The sequence below is a fragment of the Fopius arisanus genome, unplaced genomic scaffold (assembly GCF_000806365.1).
Source record: "Fopius arisanus strain USDA-PBARC FA_bdor unplaced genomic scaffold, ASM80636v1 scaffold00016, whole genome shotgun sequence".
In the NCBI taxonomy this organism is placed as follows: domain Eukaryota; kingdom Metazoa; phylum Arthropoda; class Insecta; order Hymenoptera; family Braconidae; genus Fopius; species Fopius arisanus.
In genome coordinates, this window is record NW_011887755.1 from 1,173,294 (window position 1) to 1,186,755 (window position 13,462).

Sequence of the window (13,462 nt, forward strand, 5' to 3'; positions counted from 1 at the left end):
GGATATACTGGATAACGATAATAAGGGATTTGAATTATAAAGTTGAGATTTATGTGGGATAGCGGGGGGTGGGGGGGAAGGGGTGGGGGATTTTCTAGGGGTGAGTTAAACAAATTAAATTGTCAAAATTGACAACGAAGATTGGATCAAGGTGTTGGCTGGAGTGGACTGCCGCTTCGAAGGGAGCAGTGGTACACGTTAAATTGAAGATATGTACATCACAATTTGTCGACCTTACGGATAGCAATGGGTGGCTGAATAAATTCATCCCATTAGCATGTCGCCCTTTGATTTGTTCACGTTGTGACGTTTCATCGTACTCGGGTGGTTGGATAATATCAGGGCTTCTCGGCGATTCACCGTGATTATTAAGGAGTTTAATACGCCCAATGTCCGACAAGTCACTCGAGCGTCGGACAAATCGTGACCCAAACCATTGTCGCTCTTTGGGCATTATAAATATATTGAATGAAAATAAGAAGACTATAGCATAAATCCAATGATTGCCATTAAATTATATAAAATCGAATGAAATAGTTTGAATGAAAAGTAACATGAAAATCCAATAATTGATTATATTCGGAAGCCTGAACGAGAGTATGTGAGAATAGAAAAAAATAAATAAATAAATAAAAGAAATAAAAATCGAGAAAAACGAGAAAATCGAGAAAATCGAGAAAATCGAGAAAATAAAATAGATAAAGCAAAAAAAAAATGTCCATGCACTACTATAGACCGGGGTATCGTTATCGCTCGGCAAGTGGCAGAACGAGTGCTAGTGGCGAGACACAAGGCTCGGAGAGTGATGTTGCTGAACTCAGTGACCTCGAGGATGACGAGGATGAGGATGATAGTCGTGATGGCATGAATGACATGCCATTCGATGGAATCAACGAGATGGACGAGAACAGCGACGAGACAGATGTCCAGACGGACGATGATAATTCAGTCGAAGACGATGAAGAGGATGACGAGGACGGTGAGGATGCCGAGGAGTTGCCGTATCCGGGCTTTACACCAGTGGCACTGCGCTACCTCGATCAAACCACACGACCGCGCAACTGGTGTCTTTGCCTCATCACTAATCCATATCCTTTTGCATCTATAATATGAAATAACTCTTGTTTATTGCCCATCGCATAACATATTGATCAATGAAGCTGGGAGAGTGAAGAGTGGAGGTTGATGACGAGAAAAGAGGAAATAATAATTCATAGCGAGTCACGCCCCTTGCGAATCAATGATCATATCGTGTCTCGAGAATGTTTCATGATTTTCATTCTTCCACGGTCATTTATAAAACATTCCCCCATGGATCTTATAACAAGTAGGGGATGAATAAAGGGATAAAGTCGTCGTGGGGAAAAACAAATCTACCCTATCAGTCAACCTATCCAGGGAGTTAACTACAAGCACGCGTTTATCACTGATTTTTATCATTTCAAAGAAATCAGCTGCATTTCATGGAATTTGGTGGATGCATATGAGGAAATTTGCTTGCCGATTATTTCAGTATATATCTCGTCGTTATCAGGCCCCTTTCTATTCTCCTCCGGATTCATTGAACCTCAGGATTGGCGTTGTGACGACACAGTGAATAGTGATAATGCACAATGAGAAAATATAGTGGGTGATTTAGTAGATGCGCCGTTGATTCCGGGATTTCGTTTTATCCACCCCTCTAGAGGAAAGGGTAAATGGGTCATCGATCGACCTGTCCTTGGAGGCGTATCGTAGGGGGGCCCGTAGGAAGCGCGGGAATTGCATGCAGCGAGGCATTCATAGACTCGGTTTCCGCGAAAGATTTCAAAACGAGAAAACGATAGATAGAGAGATAACGGAAAAATGTGGAGAAAGACGAGTGGATATGAGGAATAGAAAGACAGGGAAAGATGAGTTTGATACAAAGTGGAGGATAATGGGGTATGTGGAGAGATAACAAAGAGGGAAAACACCCGGGGAAATGAACTGGCGAGTCACAACTGAGGATGTGGGGATGTTTTTCAAGACCATCAAATGGGGGATAGACGTGTACTTCACATTTCCATTACGTCCACTTTTTTTATTTCTTTTTATTGCCCAAGTACTAATAATTTACTCTGTCTTCAATGCGACAATGTAACGCGATAAAATCGATTTTCATCGTTTAACTGCTAATAAACGAGAAATATAATTGGTAAAAAGTGAAAGAAGGGAAATGAATACACGCGGTATGGCATGAGGTGGTTAAGGGGCGGGAAAGGGGGTGGTAAAGGGGTAGAAAAGGGGGTGAGAATGGGGATTTAACGTGTCATGTTGGTTGCTCGTTAGCTCAGCGGGGATAAGTTAATCTCGTTGGGTTGGATTGGCGGAAGTACGAGTAGATCGAACAATTTGCTCGAGCGTCGATTGTCAATTACCCTCAGTATTTCACACACCATAAATAAGCTTCATCTTGATGCTATGGACATCACAAACTTGTCCAACGGTCAGAAAAGAGTGGAATTGTCTCATTAATTTAAAGCACTCATTCTTACCCACAATTCCATCCACCTTTATGCTCTATTCTCTCGACGAAATGAAAGATATTCCATCCGCCCCCACGGACTTCACCACTGGTATTGTACAACGGTGGTTTTATTGCCAGCAAACAGTCCTATTACAAGACTCCTCGAGACGTAAATAAAAAAATTCCCTCGAGGGAGATATAATCGAGCAGTCGAGAGATCTCCAACTTGGCGAGTAGTACAGACCCTCGATCAGTCAGACTCACAGCCATTCCCGTCGAGTATAAAAATCCTAATCTTTTTTTATGCTTCTCGGAAGGCAATTTAGCTGTTACTTTCAAATATTTCAACAATAACGAGTGAAAATTTGAAAAAGAAAAAAAACGTTACCGCCGTTTCAAATACATAACGAACCTCTCGTTCCGTTATATATCGACATGCCTAACCGCCCACATCATGATTTCTATTTTTGAATGGATAGCCCTCTCTCTGGCGCTGCATTACTGCGGTTAGACTCCATATGCGTATCTGCGAGCTTTTTTCAGTATGCAAAAGTGAGAGATGATGGCTTTGTAGATGTGGCAATGGTGTATGAGATAATCCTGCGAATTAACTAGGCCAAAGTTTTCAGCGAGAGTTTTATAAACTCAAATGGAATATTAGATTGGTATTTTGATGGGGAGGTTGGGTTTGGGGGTTTGTTTGTACACTGGGTCGAGCTCTGGATGTTTGGGTGAACATTAGCCGGGTGAGGTGGGATAGAGTGGGTTAAGGGAGTAATAAAGGGGGTGAAAAAGCCTCAGAGGCCATCAACTCAACAACACTTTCTCCGACCAGCTGGGGTAGACTTTTGGCTTTTGAAGGCTTTACCCTGGCCTCTCTGATGGCTGCCGACCGCTCGCTATCGATCAGCCTCACCCAATATCGTGATATCTCCACGGCTCCACCGATATTCCCCAGCTCTCCCTCTCGCTCTCCCTCGGTGCGTGCTCTCAAGTCTTTCAACATTATGGTTTTACCGGGCTGTCTCCAACTTGCTATTTAATCCACTCCCAAATTCACTCCACACGCCAAAATATTTTCATCCGCTTTCTCGTTTTTTTTATTTATTTATAATAAATCTCGAGAGAATTCTCTTTAGAGGAACCAAATCAGATTATCAGGATGTTTTCTGAAGTTGTCGTGACCTTTTGCTTTCTGTCGTGATTAATTGCATTTATTATTGATTTCAATCAAGTTTAATCGGCAGGATATCAAGATCAAGAAGAATCTCAGGATCAAATTTCAACTTCTCAGTGGTTGAAAGCGCAAATTTAATTGCAACTCGATATCCCGATATTTCAATCCAGTATGATAATGAAATTTTAATAAAAATTTACGATTTCTTCATATTAATTTTATATCAATCACCAGCGCTCTCTAATCAATTTCATTTCGAAGTGTTTTTTTTTTGTGGGGGGAGGATGAGCTGATTGGTGAACGCCGGGATGAATGGTGGAATTATGGGGCAGCTCCATGCAATGATGAAATAATTTTCGAGCGAATTAATTTATAGGGTTGGAGTAAGTGGGTGATTCGATGGATTTAGGGGACTGACACGTGTCGCTGAGATTCTCAGGATGTGGGTAGGGATTTGAACATGTTACTTAGCAGGTGTTGTCAAGTGTTATATCGATCGCAAGAGGTACTTGTATAATACGGAGGAATGAGGGCGACTTGAATCCCTTCGCTCTTTCACATTTTGAGACGTTTTTTCACTTACTCATTTGCAGTAGGAGTGATGCTCTCAGTTATCGGAATTTTGCCATGATGTTCGATGATTTTGTCCTTCGACTTGGACCGATGTAGATTCTCTGGTATGAGTGGAATGTTGAGAGTCGCCTCGAGGTATTTCGGAAGCGTTGGTAAATAGACCGGAAAGTAACTCCTCGAGGAGTTCTCGGTCTCGCTTGCAATGGTGGAGTTGGTACAGCTAGGATTGGTGCTTGTCGTTATGCCGTTTTCAACCTGAATACCATTGTTTTTACTCGACTCCCTCAAGGACACATGACAGTGTCATAGTGTTACTAGTACATTGCTGCGGTTTCCCAGCTTTTCCATGGTTATTGTCGTGGTCTCTTCACTTGTCGCTCATTCTTCCGCTCAGGATTTCTACCTCGACTAAAATTTATTGTTCATTTTTTATTATTAAAAACATCCCAAATCTCGTTAAAAATCCAATTATTTCCGCAATTTTTCTTTTTTTTTTTTTTGTATTTTTAATGGAATAATTCACTTGTGTTTTCATGGGATCAAGAAATTAATCCAACGATTGATAATGAAAAAAAAAATATGATAAAACCGGAGCATGAAAATCGAGGAGCTATTCACTGAAATTTAAAAATTCGAGATTAAGCATTCTTAATTAATAACGAGAGGATCGATTTTTTTTTTCATGTAAAAGAAATGAAAGTCCCCCTGCTCTATGTGTAGGGAGAAAAATCGTGAAAGTTTTATAATAAAGTCAGCAAAGGCAGGCTATGAATGAAAAATATTACCAAGTAAACAAACCCGAGTTTTAGACTTGGAAATTGATGTAATTTTTTTCCAGTTCTTGAATTATTTTTATTGCCGTCTCAGCAGAATGGAAAAGTGGGAGAATTGTTCTGGGGTGTTGGAGATGGAGAAATGAATGTACCGTGAAATAGAAAGGGACATTTGGTGGAAGGCATGTCCATTTTTTTTACCCCTGGCACAGGGCTAGACGTCACACCACCTAGGCGCTATTAAAAAATCACACTTAAAATTTCAACTGAAAATAAAAAATGAAAATTAAATTTTCGCATGCACCTTTTGCACTTTAAAGGGAAACATCAATTTTCTTGAGATGATTCAGATAATCTGCGACCTCTTGTGATGGATCAATGATTTTTACCTTAACTCAGAAGATAAATTGTCTTTTTATGACAACACGTGGTTCGAGAGGATAAGCATGATGGTCATCCTACTCAACTGCATCACCCTCGGGATGTATCAACCCTGCGTAGACGACAAGTGCGTCACCAACCGCTGCAAGATTTTACAGGTGACCTAAAACATTAAATGTTGCATGCCCTGTACCAACACGTTACAATACATCGATTTAAAATTTATTCTTACGATAAAAAATTAAATGAGTTAAGAAGTTAAAAAATTATTATTATCCATTTATTACGTGACAGTCCCTATCAATTTTAGTCTTCAATTTTTAAGATTAATCTCTCCGAAACGTCGAGATAACTAGAAATTTTACGGACATTAATTTTATACCACTTAAATATTTCTCAGCCATAAAAGAGTGATGTTTTTAAAGCTGACGCCAGCATTATAATAATTTTTTATGTTTATCCCCGTAGCGCAACTGCATAATTAAAAACATGAAAATTCACGGGAATTTATTTGAATCGCGCATAATATAATAATAAAACAAAAAACCCCTGATTATCCAGTTAATTCACCACTGAGTATATTCCCTACTATCGTTATTATTATGTTACTCGAGCTATTATCGCAACGCATGAAATGATTCTGAAACGATCATCTGATTTTCCATCAATTTCCGGCTGCATATTGTCAATCCCGCAAAATTAATATGAGTGTCTGCTTATGTATAAGCCGAAATTCCAATATCATTAGTAATTCCATCATCGAGAGCAATGCCAACCGCATCAACTTTATTAACATCAACTTGATTAACTCCAACATCACTCCGAAATAGGTCGGGAGTGAATTGAGGAAATCTCTTCAAATTTCCCATTTCAACTTTCATATTTTTTATTCTATCTTTCAAGTTCTTTTCATCTTCTGGAACCTCTTTTACCTGACGCAAGGAAAATATATACAAGCGTACATCGCAATTATGTCTTACGCAAAAGTGTCGTTTCCGGCTATTAGAGTTATTATTTCAGTGAATCGCTTTCATTCATAAAATACTCTACCTCTACACCAGATGACGTAGGACTGTTCGATTTTTTTCCACGTGCATGGGTAACCATTTTTTTTTGCATTGAATTTCAAGTGGAAAACAATCAACTCCCGGAAAATTTACTCAGAAAAAATAACGGTCTTGTATGTTTTGGAAATAAAAAAACTACTTTAAAAAATTTTGTGTTTCTACTTTCTAAAAATTGTTATGGAAAACAGCAGTTGTTATAAATAATTCCATAACTCATCCGCTTTATATTACCTAATTTTTATAATACTTTTCGTAATGTTTCTTTGTCTGGGTAATTATCGCAGATGTTCGACGACATAATCTTCATGTTCTTCTCCCTGGAGATGACGATTAAAATGGTGGCAATGGGGGTTTATGGTAAAGGGACGTATCTGGCTGATTCGTGGAACAGATTAGACTTCTTTATAGTCGCCGCTGGGTAAGTATCACCAGGACTATTTTAACGAGTCATTAATACGATATTTCAGCCTTATTTCCCCCTCATTGTTACCTGCGATGAGATATATAGATTTCCACGAAACTTTGCCAACCCTCTCTTGGAAGTTATTGATTCCTTCTCAGTGTTTGGAACATTCTAGAATTCCTCGAACGAGAGATTCCAAGTTCTTCGTAAAATTGCGAAACTCTTAGATTTTATCGGAATTTCCATGGGTTATAAACTCGCAAGTGCTTTCCATAATTTATTCCACAGTGATTTCCCTGGATAATTCAATTCATTCGTCAATTAATTTATTGAGTGATTCTGAATTATTCCCAGCGTTTCTTCACTATCTGATTATACCAAAATCCCTAGAGTTTGATTTTACATGTATTTAATTGAATACCTGTTAAATACATGATATATAAATTTTGAAGGATTGTCTTATAAAAGCAATTGCTGTTCATGTATTGACAATTTTTCACTGAAATTTGTATTGCGGCTGTTCACGAATTTCGAATTAATTTATGGACGGAATCGGTTATTTCTGTTCAATATAAATATTTATATTTCATATAAATAATAAAAATCCTCCTCTCATCTACTAAAATACGTTACATAATTTTCTTTCTAATCTGTAATTTCAAGAGCGAGTAATTCGTGAATATTTCTGGCCTGAAAAAATCTGTAAATATTTTCCAGAGCCTTGGAGTACTGTCTAAACGTAGAGAACATGAATTTGTCAGCAATAAGAACGATTAGAGTACTGCGACCGCTACGTGCAATCAACAGGATACCGAGTGAGTACATATAAATCCGAATATGAAAAGGACAAGTGAAATGGATCTCGAAATTATCGAAATATCTCGCATGACCGGAAAGGTAAGTGAGATCAAACCGACTCGTCACCACGAGGCTGTAGATTATTTCGCAAATTTTTCCTGAGGGTTTGGGTAGCGAAAAAATTCGGAAAATTCAAAGAAAGAGAAACACTACATGTCTGATCAATGCCTCATCTCAGGTTGGATCCTTAACTGTTCAGGCGTTGAGTTGAACTTGCACTCGGGTTGAATGGGGGTGAAAATTGAATTTTTCCATGTGAAATATCAGCACATTCCTCATTCAGGCCAGTTGCAACATCTCAGTCATCCAAATATTTGATTTTCATAACTTCCACGTGTACATCAGATTCTAAGGCAACGGTTGTATCTAATGGTGATGTATTCAGGTATGAGGATACTCGTGATGCTGCTCCTTGATACACTACCGATGCTTGGAAACGTTCTACTTCTCTGTTTCTTCGTTTTCTTTATATTTGGAATCGTCGGTGTGCAGCTCTGGGAGGGAATTTTACGACAACGATGCTTCCTCAAGGCACTTCCAAACGTCAAATATCCAGAGTGAGTAAACACAACAGCACATCAGAATTACATTATCAGCGTGAATAACGCTTCGCTGTTTCTCCATTTATCAATCTTGAAAAAAATATATATAATAAAATAATGATAAAATATGCAACAAGTGATGAATAAAAATGATAAATAATTGAATGAGGGGCAGACACCGGCGGCGGCGACGGCCGAGGGATAGCAAAATTTTTTTTCTTTATCACTGAAAAAAAAAAAATGATATCACGTTGAATCTATTTTATGCTACTCAATTTATTTTCTTGTACTGTATTTCATTGGGTACACAGTATCATACGTAAATTTGAGGTATCTGCTATAGTTAACTGCACATGCTGTTGTTTATTGAATAATCTTTTTTACTGTCACAGTAATTCACACTAGTTTGGCTTTTTTTTTATCAGTAATCAAGTAATTCAAGTACCATTGTGCTGCTATTCACGAATAATTATCTGTGCCCTTCGGCATAGTAATCAATTGACGCTTATTGAACAGAAATACCCCATTCTGTTCACTTTTGTTATATTGTGATACTCTTTCATTATTTCATATCGCTGTTGCTGCTGCTGCGTTTGTCACATTGGTCACGAGCACCCCCAAATTATCGATTTTCATTACTTTTAATTCTACTTTGTATTCAAATCATTAGTAATCATCGCACGTCCCTAACACTGACGTCTGCGATTTTCTATTTCATAACTAAACATGATGAATATTCTCTGTTGTTTTTGTCTAAACCGATGCACAGGAAAAAAGAGTTTCTCGTATCATAACTAAGAGTATCAGAATTTCACACAATTTTTGTCAACATTTTTACATTCATCACACACTAAACACCGTTTCAACAAAATAATAATTTTTATTCCATTTCATATTCCATTTCTATTCATCAAAAATTCACACTAATTAACATTTTATATAAACGTAATTGAGTTTTTAAAAATACGACGAAAATTGTGTTGAATTCTTCTCTCGATTCCTCAAAACTTATTTCTGATTTATCCAAAAATATTCATAAATAACAAAAAAATGAATACATAATACTTCAATTGAAATTCGGTGGAGTAATACCCCTTTTTTTTCATATTGACGAAAAAGTTTTGTGGAATGAAGAAACCCTTTTTTCTACCATCAATAAATCTTTCATCGCTGTGAGATGAACAATAGTTAATTGTCCATGACCTTGAATGAAGAAACATAAATAAGACAATGACATAAGTACTAGCCCTGGGGGGGCAGTGACAGGCTATTGTTTGGCTGTTGCAGGTTACTCTCGGACGAGTACTCGATTCGATCACGCATTTAGTAAGCCTTCTCATAGAAGACAATGAGCTATTCCATATATGTATTACAATACATGTTATAAACTATTTAAAAACTATAATCAATAGAAAAACACTAAAATGATGTATGAAAAAGACATGACACAAGACTGGAGGTTTCTGTATGTGTGTTACGTGTGCCGTTATAGAGCATGTGCCCTGACCTGACCTGAACATCTATCTGTACTCGCGGAAATGTCTTTATTTCTCTCTCACTACCATTACCTCAAATATCTCACTCGCACTCATCAACTTTTCATTACTCTGTCTGGCTGTACGAACATGTCCATTTGTCCACCCGACGGCTGACTTTTCTACTTGTTATTCTTCTTTTCTTCAATTAATTTTCATTTTACAAATGGAAATTTTCCATCTCATCGTGTCCGATACTGAGAAGAGCATATGATTCCTGTGAAGAAAATGCAACAAACAATTGTCCAAATTATTTCATTTACTGAACATAAATTTGCGCATTGGGGGAATTTTGGTGATATTTTTGGATTTTATAAACTTTTTGTCAATTTCGCGGATGACTGGAATAAAAAATGAGTCGTCAGGCATATATATTCCAGACAATACTTGTCTTCAGATAGTGGTTTTTTCAATTGTACTCACAAGACCGAGAAAGTTGTGACATTTAGGAGTACTCAGGTATGCATCGACGTGTGACCAGTTCAGTGGTCTCATTTCTCTCTCGTCACTTTCTTTTTTCATTTTTCAGCAGTCCCACCCCTGTGCGCTCAATTTATCACCAAGGGGATGTTATCATCGCTGAAGAAGCCTCTCACTCCCTTTGAGACTCACTTTCATTCTCCTTCCACCCGTTGTACTCTCTTTACATTTCCTACCCCTCCTTTGTATCGCTCTCTTTCATTCTGTTACCGATGTGATACCGTGATTGTCCTCTAACGCACAGAACAGGTGTTTTTCTTCTTCTTTTTTTCCTCTTTTCAGTATTGAAACTCAAGTTTTGTTTTCACCAGCCGAATGGAGCAACAAGAGCTCGGGGCAAGGAAAAAAAAAGCCCATCGTTCACTTTTCCTTTCATCGGTCGTGATGAGAGGAAACGAAACATTCAGACAAATATCGAGTTAAATTCCCTTTAATTGAGATAATCCAATGGACAACCTTTGAGTGACGTAGGACAGTTACACGAGGCTGATTGTAAACTTGATTGCCCGGAATTGATCAGAAATCGATTACTACTACATACATCATAGGCATGTCAAACTTGCATTCTGTAAATACACTGTTAGAAATTTTCCACTGACATCTCCAGGAATTTCATTATTAAAAATTGTTTGCCGCGAAAATACTGGGGCCATGGAAAATTCAGATCAATTATTCCCTCGGAATTATTGTAACATCAATGAACATTTTGTCAAATCAACTATTCAGAAAATTCGAATTTCATATTTTCAGTTTATTTATTTGGCTCATATTTTTTAAAATAAATTTAAACAGATTGTTAAAAAAAAATCTTTCAATTGGCCTATCCATTTGTCAAAAATATGTCAACGTTTTTATGCTGTAAATTTTGTATATATTTTTTGGGAACTTTGAAAAATATCATTGACTATTTTCCCGTGAGGAAAATTGCCAGTTCACCACTGAAAACTTGAGCAGAAATTTATCAACAGTGAAACGAAAACACTGAATAAATTCCCAGGTTCTAGGCACGAGTGAATAATAAATAAAACGATCAAGGAATGTCACTTGCACTCTCTAGCACTTCACACTTGGTCAACCTCAACTTCACCTAAAACTTGATGACTTCCGTAAAATACTAATGCAAAAAATTTTCTAAACTCTTCTGGCACATGTCAAGACTCCAAATACTGTACTCCGCATCGATGCACTCGTTAGTGTCTTAATTGAATGTTTATGAAACCCTATCCGAAAAAAAATAGACAATGGAATAATGTTATGGCCTGGTGATATGTCAATGTCAGAAACTATTCTATCTATTTACAAATAAAAAACTCTCTCTGTCTGTCTCTCCTTTACTGATCAAGGGAACGTTGATGCCCGTGATATATTAAAGCACTGAGCTACAAGGCCGCATGAAACGAGTGCATCAAAATCCTCTATATATAAATTAAATATGAATAATCTATGGAATTATCGAGATTTATGAGAGATGGAGTAGTATGCGTTTGATCCAATTGAATACTCGACGTTTTTTTCTCTCCTTGTTATTCCAGTGACCTCGAGAAATATTTTGAGTACCAGGGCCAGGATTACATATGCTCCAAGCCTGATGATAATGGCATGCACACGTGTGACAACCTACCGCCTCTGAAATTCGGTGAGTGCATTTTTCTCAAATTCTCTCTTTTATTTCTCCATTCTTTACCTTTTTCGTTTTTACATGAAAAGCCAAGGGGAAATAGCCTCTGGTGATGAGAGTCTGTAAAATATGTTGATGCTTGTCCTTTTTTATTTCTCTCTCTCGCTCAATAGGGGATATAGTGTGCAATAGCACTGCTGTACCGAACAGTAATGTTACCTTCATCACGAATACAACGTGTGTCAATTGGAATTACTATTATACCGAGTGCAAAGGTCAGGGTAACAATCCATTTCAAGGGACAATATCGTTTGATAACATTGGTCTTGCCTGGGTTGCGATATTTCTCGTTATAAGTCTTGAGGGTTGGACGGATATAATGTACTATGTACAGGATGCCCATTCCTTTTGGGACTGGATCTACTTTGTACTACTCATCGTTGTAAGTATTTCGTTGATTATTGTTTGACTACTGCCATTTATCCATTTCCAGAAAAAAAAAAAATGTTTCACTTCCGCTTGAATTATTCACATGATAATAAAATTGGTAATTCACTTCAAAACAATTGTTTTCCATTTTTTATGACTTTTTTTATTTTCTACGGAATCGAATTTTTCATTGCCAACAGCTAACAGCTTCTCGATTAAAACATGAATTTTTATTGAATATGGAATATTTCTGTTTACTCATATTGCAATTACTTTAATTGAGTTTTAATTACGCCGCTTGCGAGTTCTTTATTTTTGGACTCTAGGAGAAATATCTCAGGAGCTGATGCTTGATTAATTTTAATTAACAGAAAATGGTAGAATAAAATATCTTCTTTTGGAAATAATTGAGAAATTTTTCTTCTCTGAATTGGATTATCGGCAGACATGGAATCGTTGATTATGGAATGTCTTAGGGGAATGGTAACAATATTTTTTTTCAGATTGGTTCGTTCTTTATGATAAACCTATGCCTGGTTGTAATAGCTACACAATTTTCTGAGACGAAGAAGCGCGAGATGGAGAGAATGAGATTAGAACGAGCTAGATTTCATTCCACTAGTACACTAGCATCCTCAACAAATAACTCAGAGCCAACAACGTGTTACGCTGAAATAGTGAAGTAAGGATATTTATGGGTGGTGCCAGTCTGACACAAATTGATGCATCATTGTTAGCTATTTGGGACTATCAATTTTTCCAACTGGATATTTTATATTTAGATATATCGGACACTTGTGGAGAAAGGGCAAACGTAGTCTGGCTAAGAAGTATCGATTGTGGAAATATAGAAGACAGCAGAAACAGGAAAATCATTTACTTAAAGAACAACAGGCTCATCTTCGTCCAAACGTCGTTAATCTCAGGACAAATCGTTTATCGAGCGCCGGTGAGTTTTTGAATATTCATCACTGGTTTTAGGAATTGAGGAATTCACTGTCACCACTACCACCTGTAGCCCGTTCTCTATCGATTTGACGATGAAGAATATTCATGACTGAAAGAATAAAATGCGATTGCTATACATTATTTTAGTCAGAACAGGGAAGAATACTTTGGTAGAGAGGTCAACTGAGGT

General features: G+C 37.4%; 1 protein-coding gene across 2 annotated transcripts in view; it reads left to right on the forward strand.

Moving 5' to 3' along the window:
• The first annotated feature begins 664 nt into the window (after positions 1–664).
• The window catches only part of Ca-alpha1T (Ca[2+]-channel protein alpha[[1]] subunit T), a 28,483-nt gene continuing 15,685 nt past the window's right edge, over positions 665–13,462 (forward strand). The window contains exons 1-10 of one of the 2 annotated variants that reach the window (XM_011300233.1): positions 665–1,088; positions 5,439–5,550; positions 6,744–6,877; positions 7,580–7,677; positions 8,106–8,277; positions 9,550–9,588; positions 11,810–11,913; positions 12,069–12,337; positions 12,828–13,006; positions 13,107–13,273. In XM_011300233.1, coding sequence (XP_011298535.1) covers positions 715–1,088; positions 5,439–5,550; positions 6,744–6,877; positions 7,580–7,677; positions 8,106–8,277; positions 9,550–9,588; positions 11,810–11,913; positions 12,069–12,337; positions 12,828–13,006; positions 13,107–13,273 — 1,648 coding nt within the window. In that variant the 5' untranslated portion in view covers positions 665–714. The remainder of the gene's footprint in view (positions 1,089–5,438; positions 5,551–6,743; positions 6,878–7,579; positions 7,678–8,105; positions 8,278–9,549; positions 9,589–11,809; positions 11,914–12,068; positions 12,338–12,827; positions 13,007–13,106; positions 13,274–13,462) is intronic. The other variant, XM_011300234.1, reaches the window with a different exon arrangement.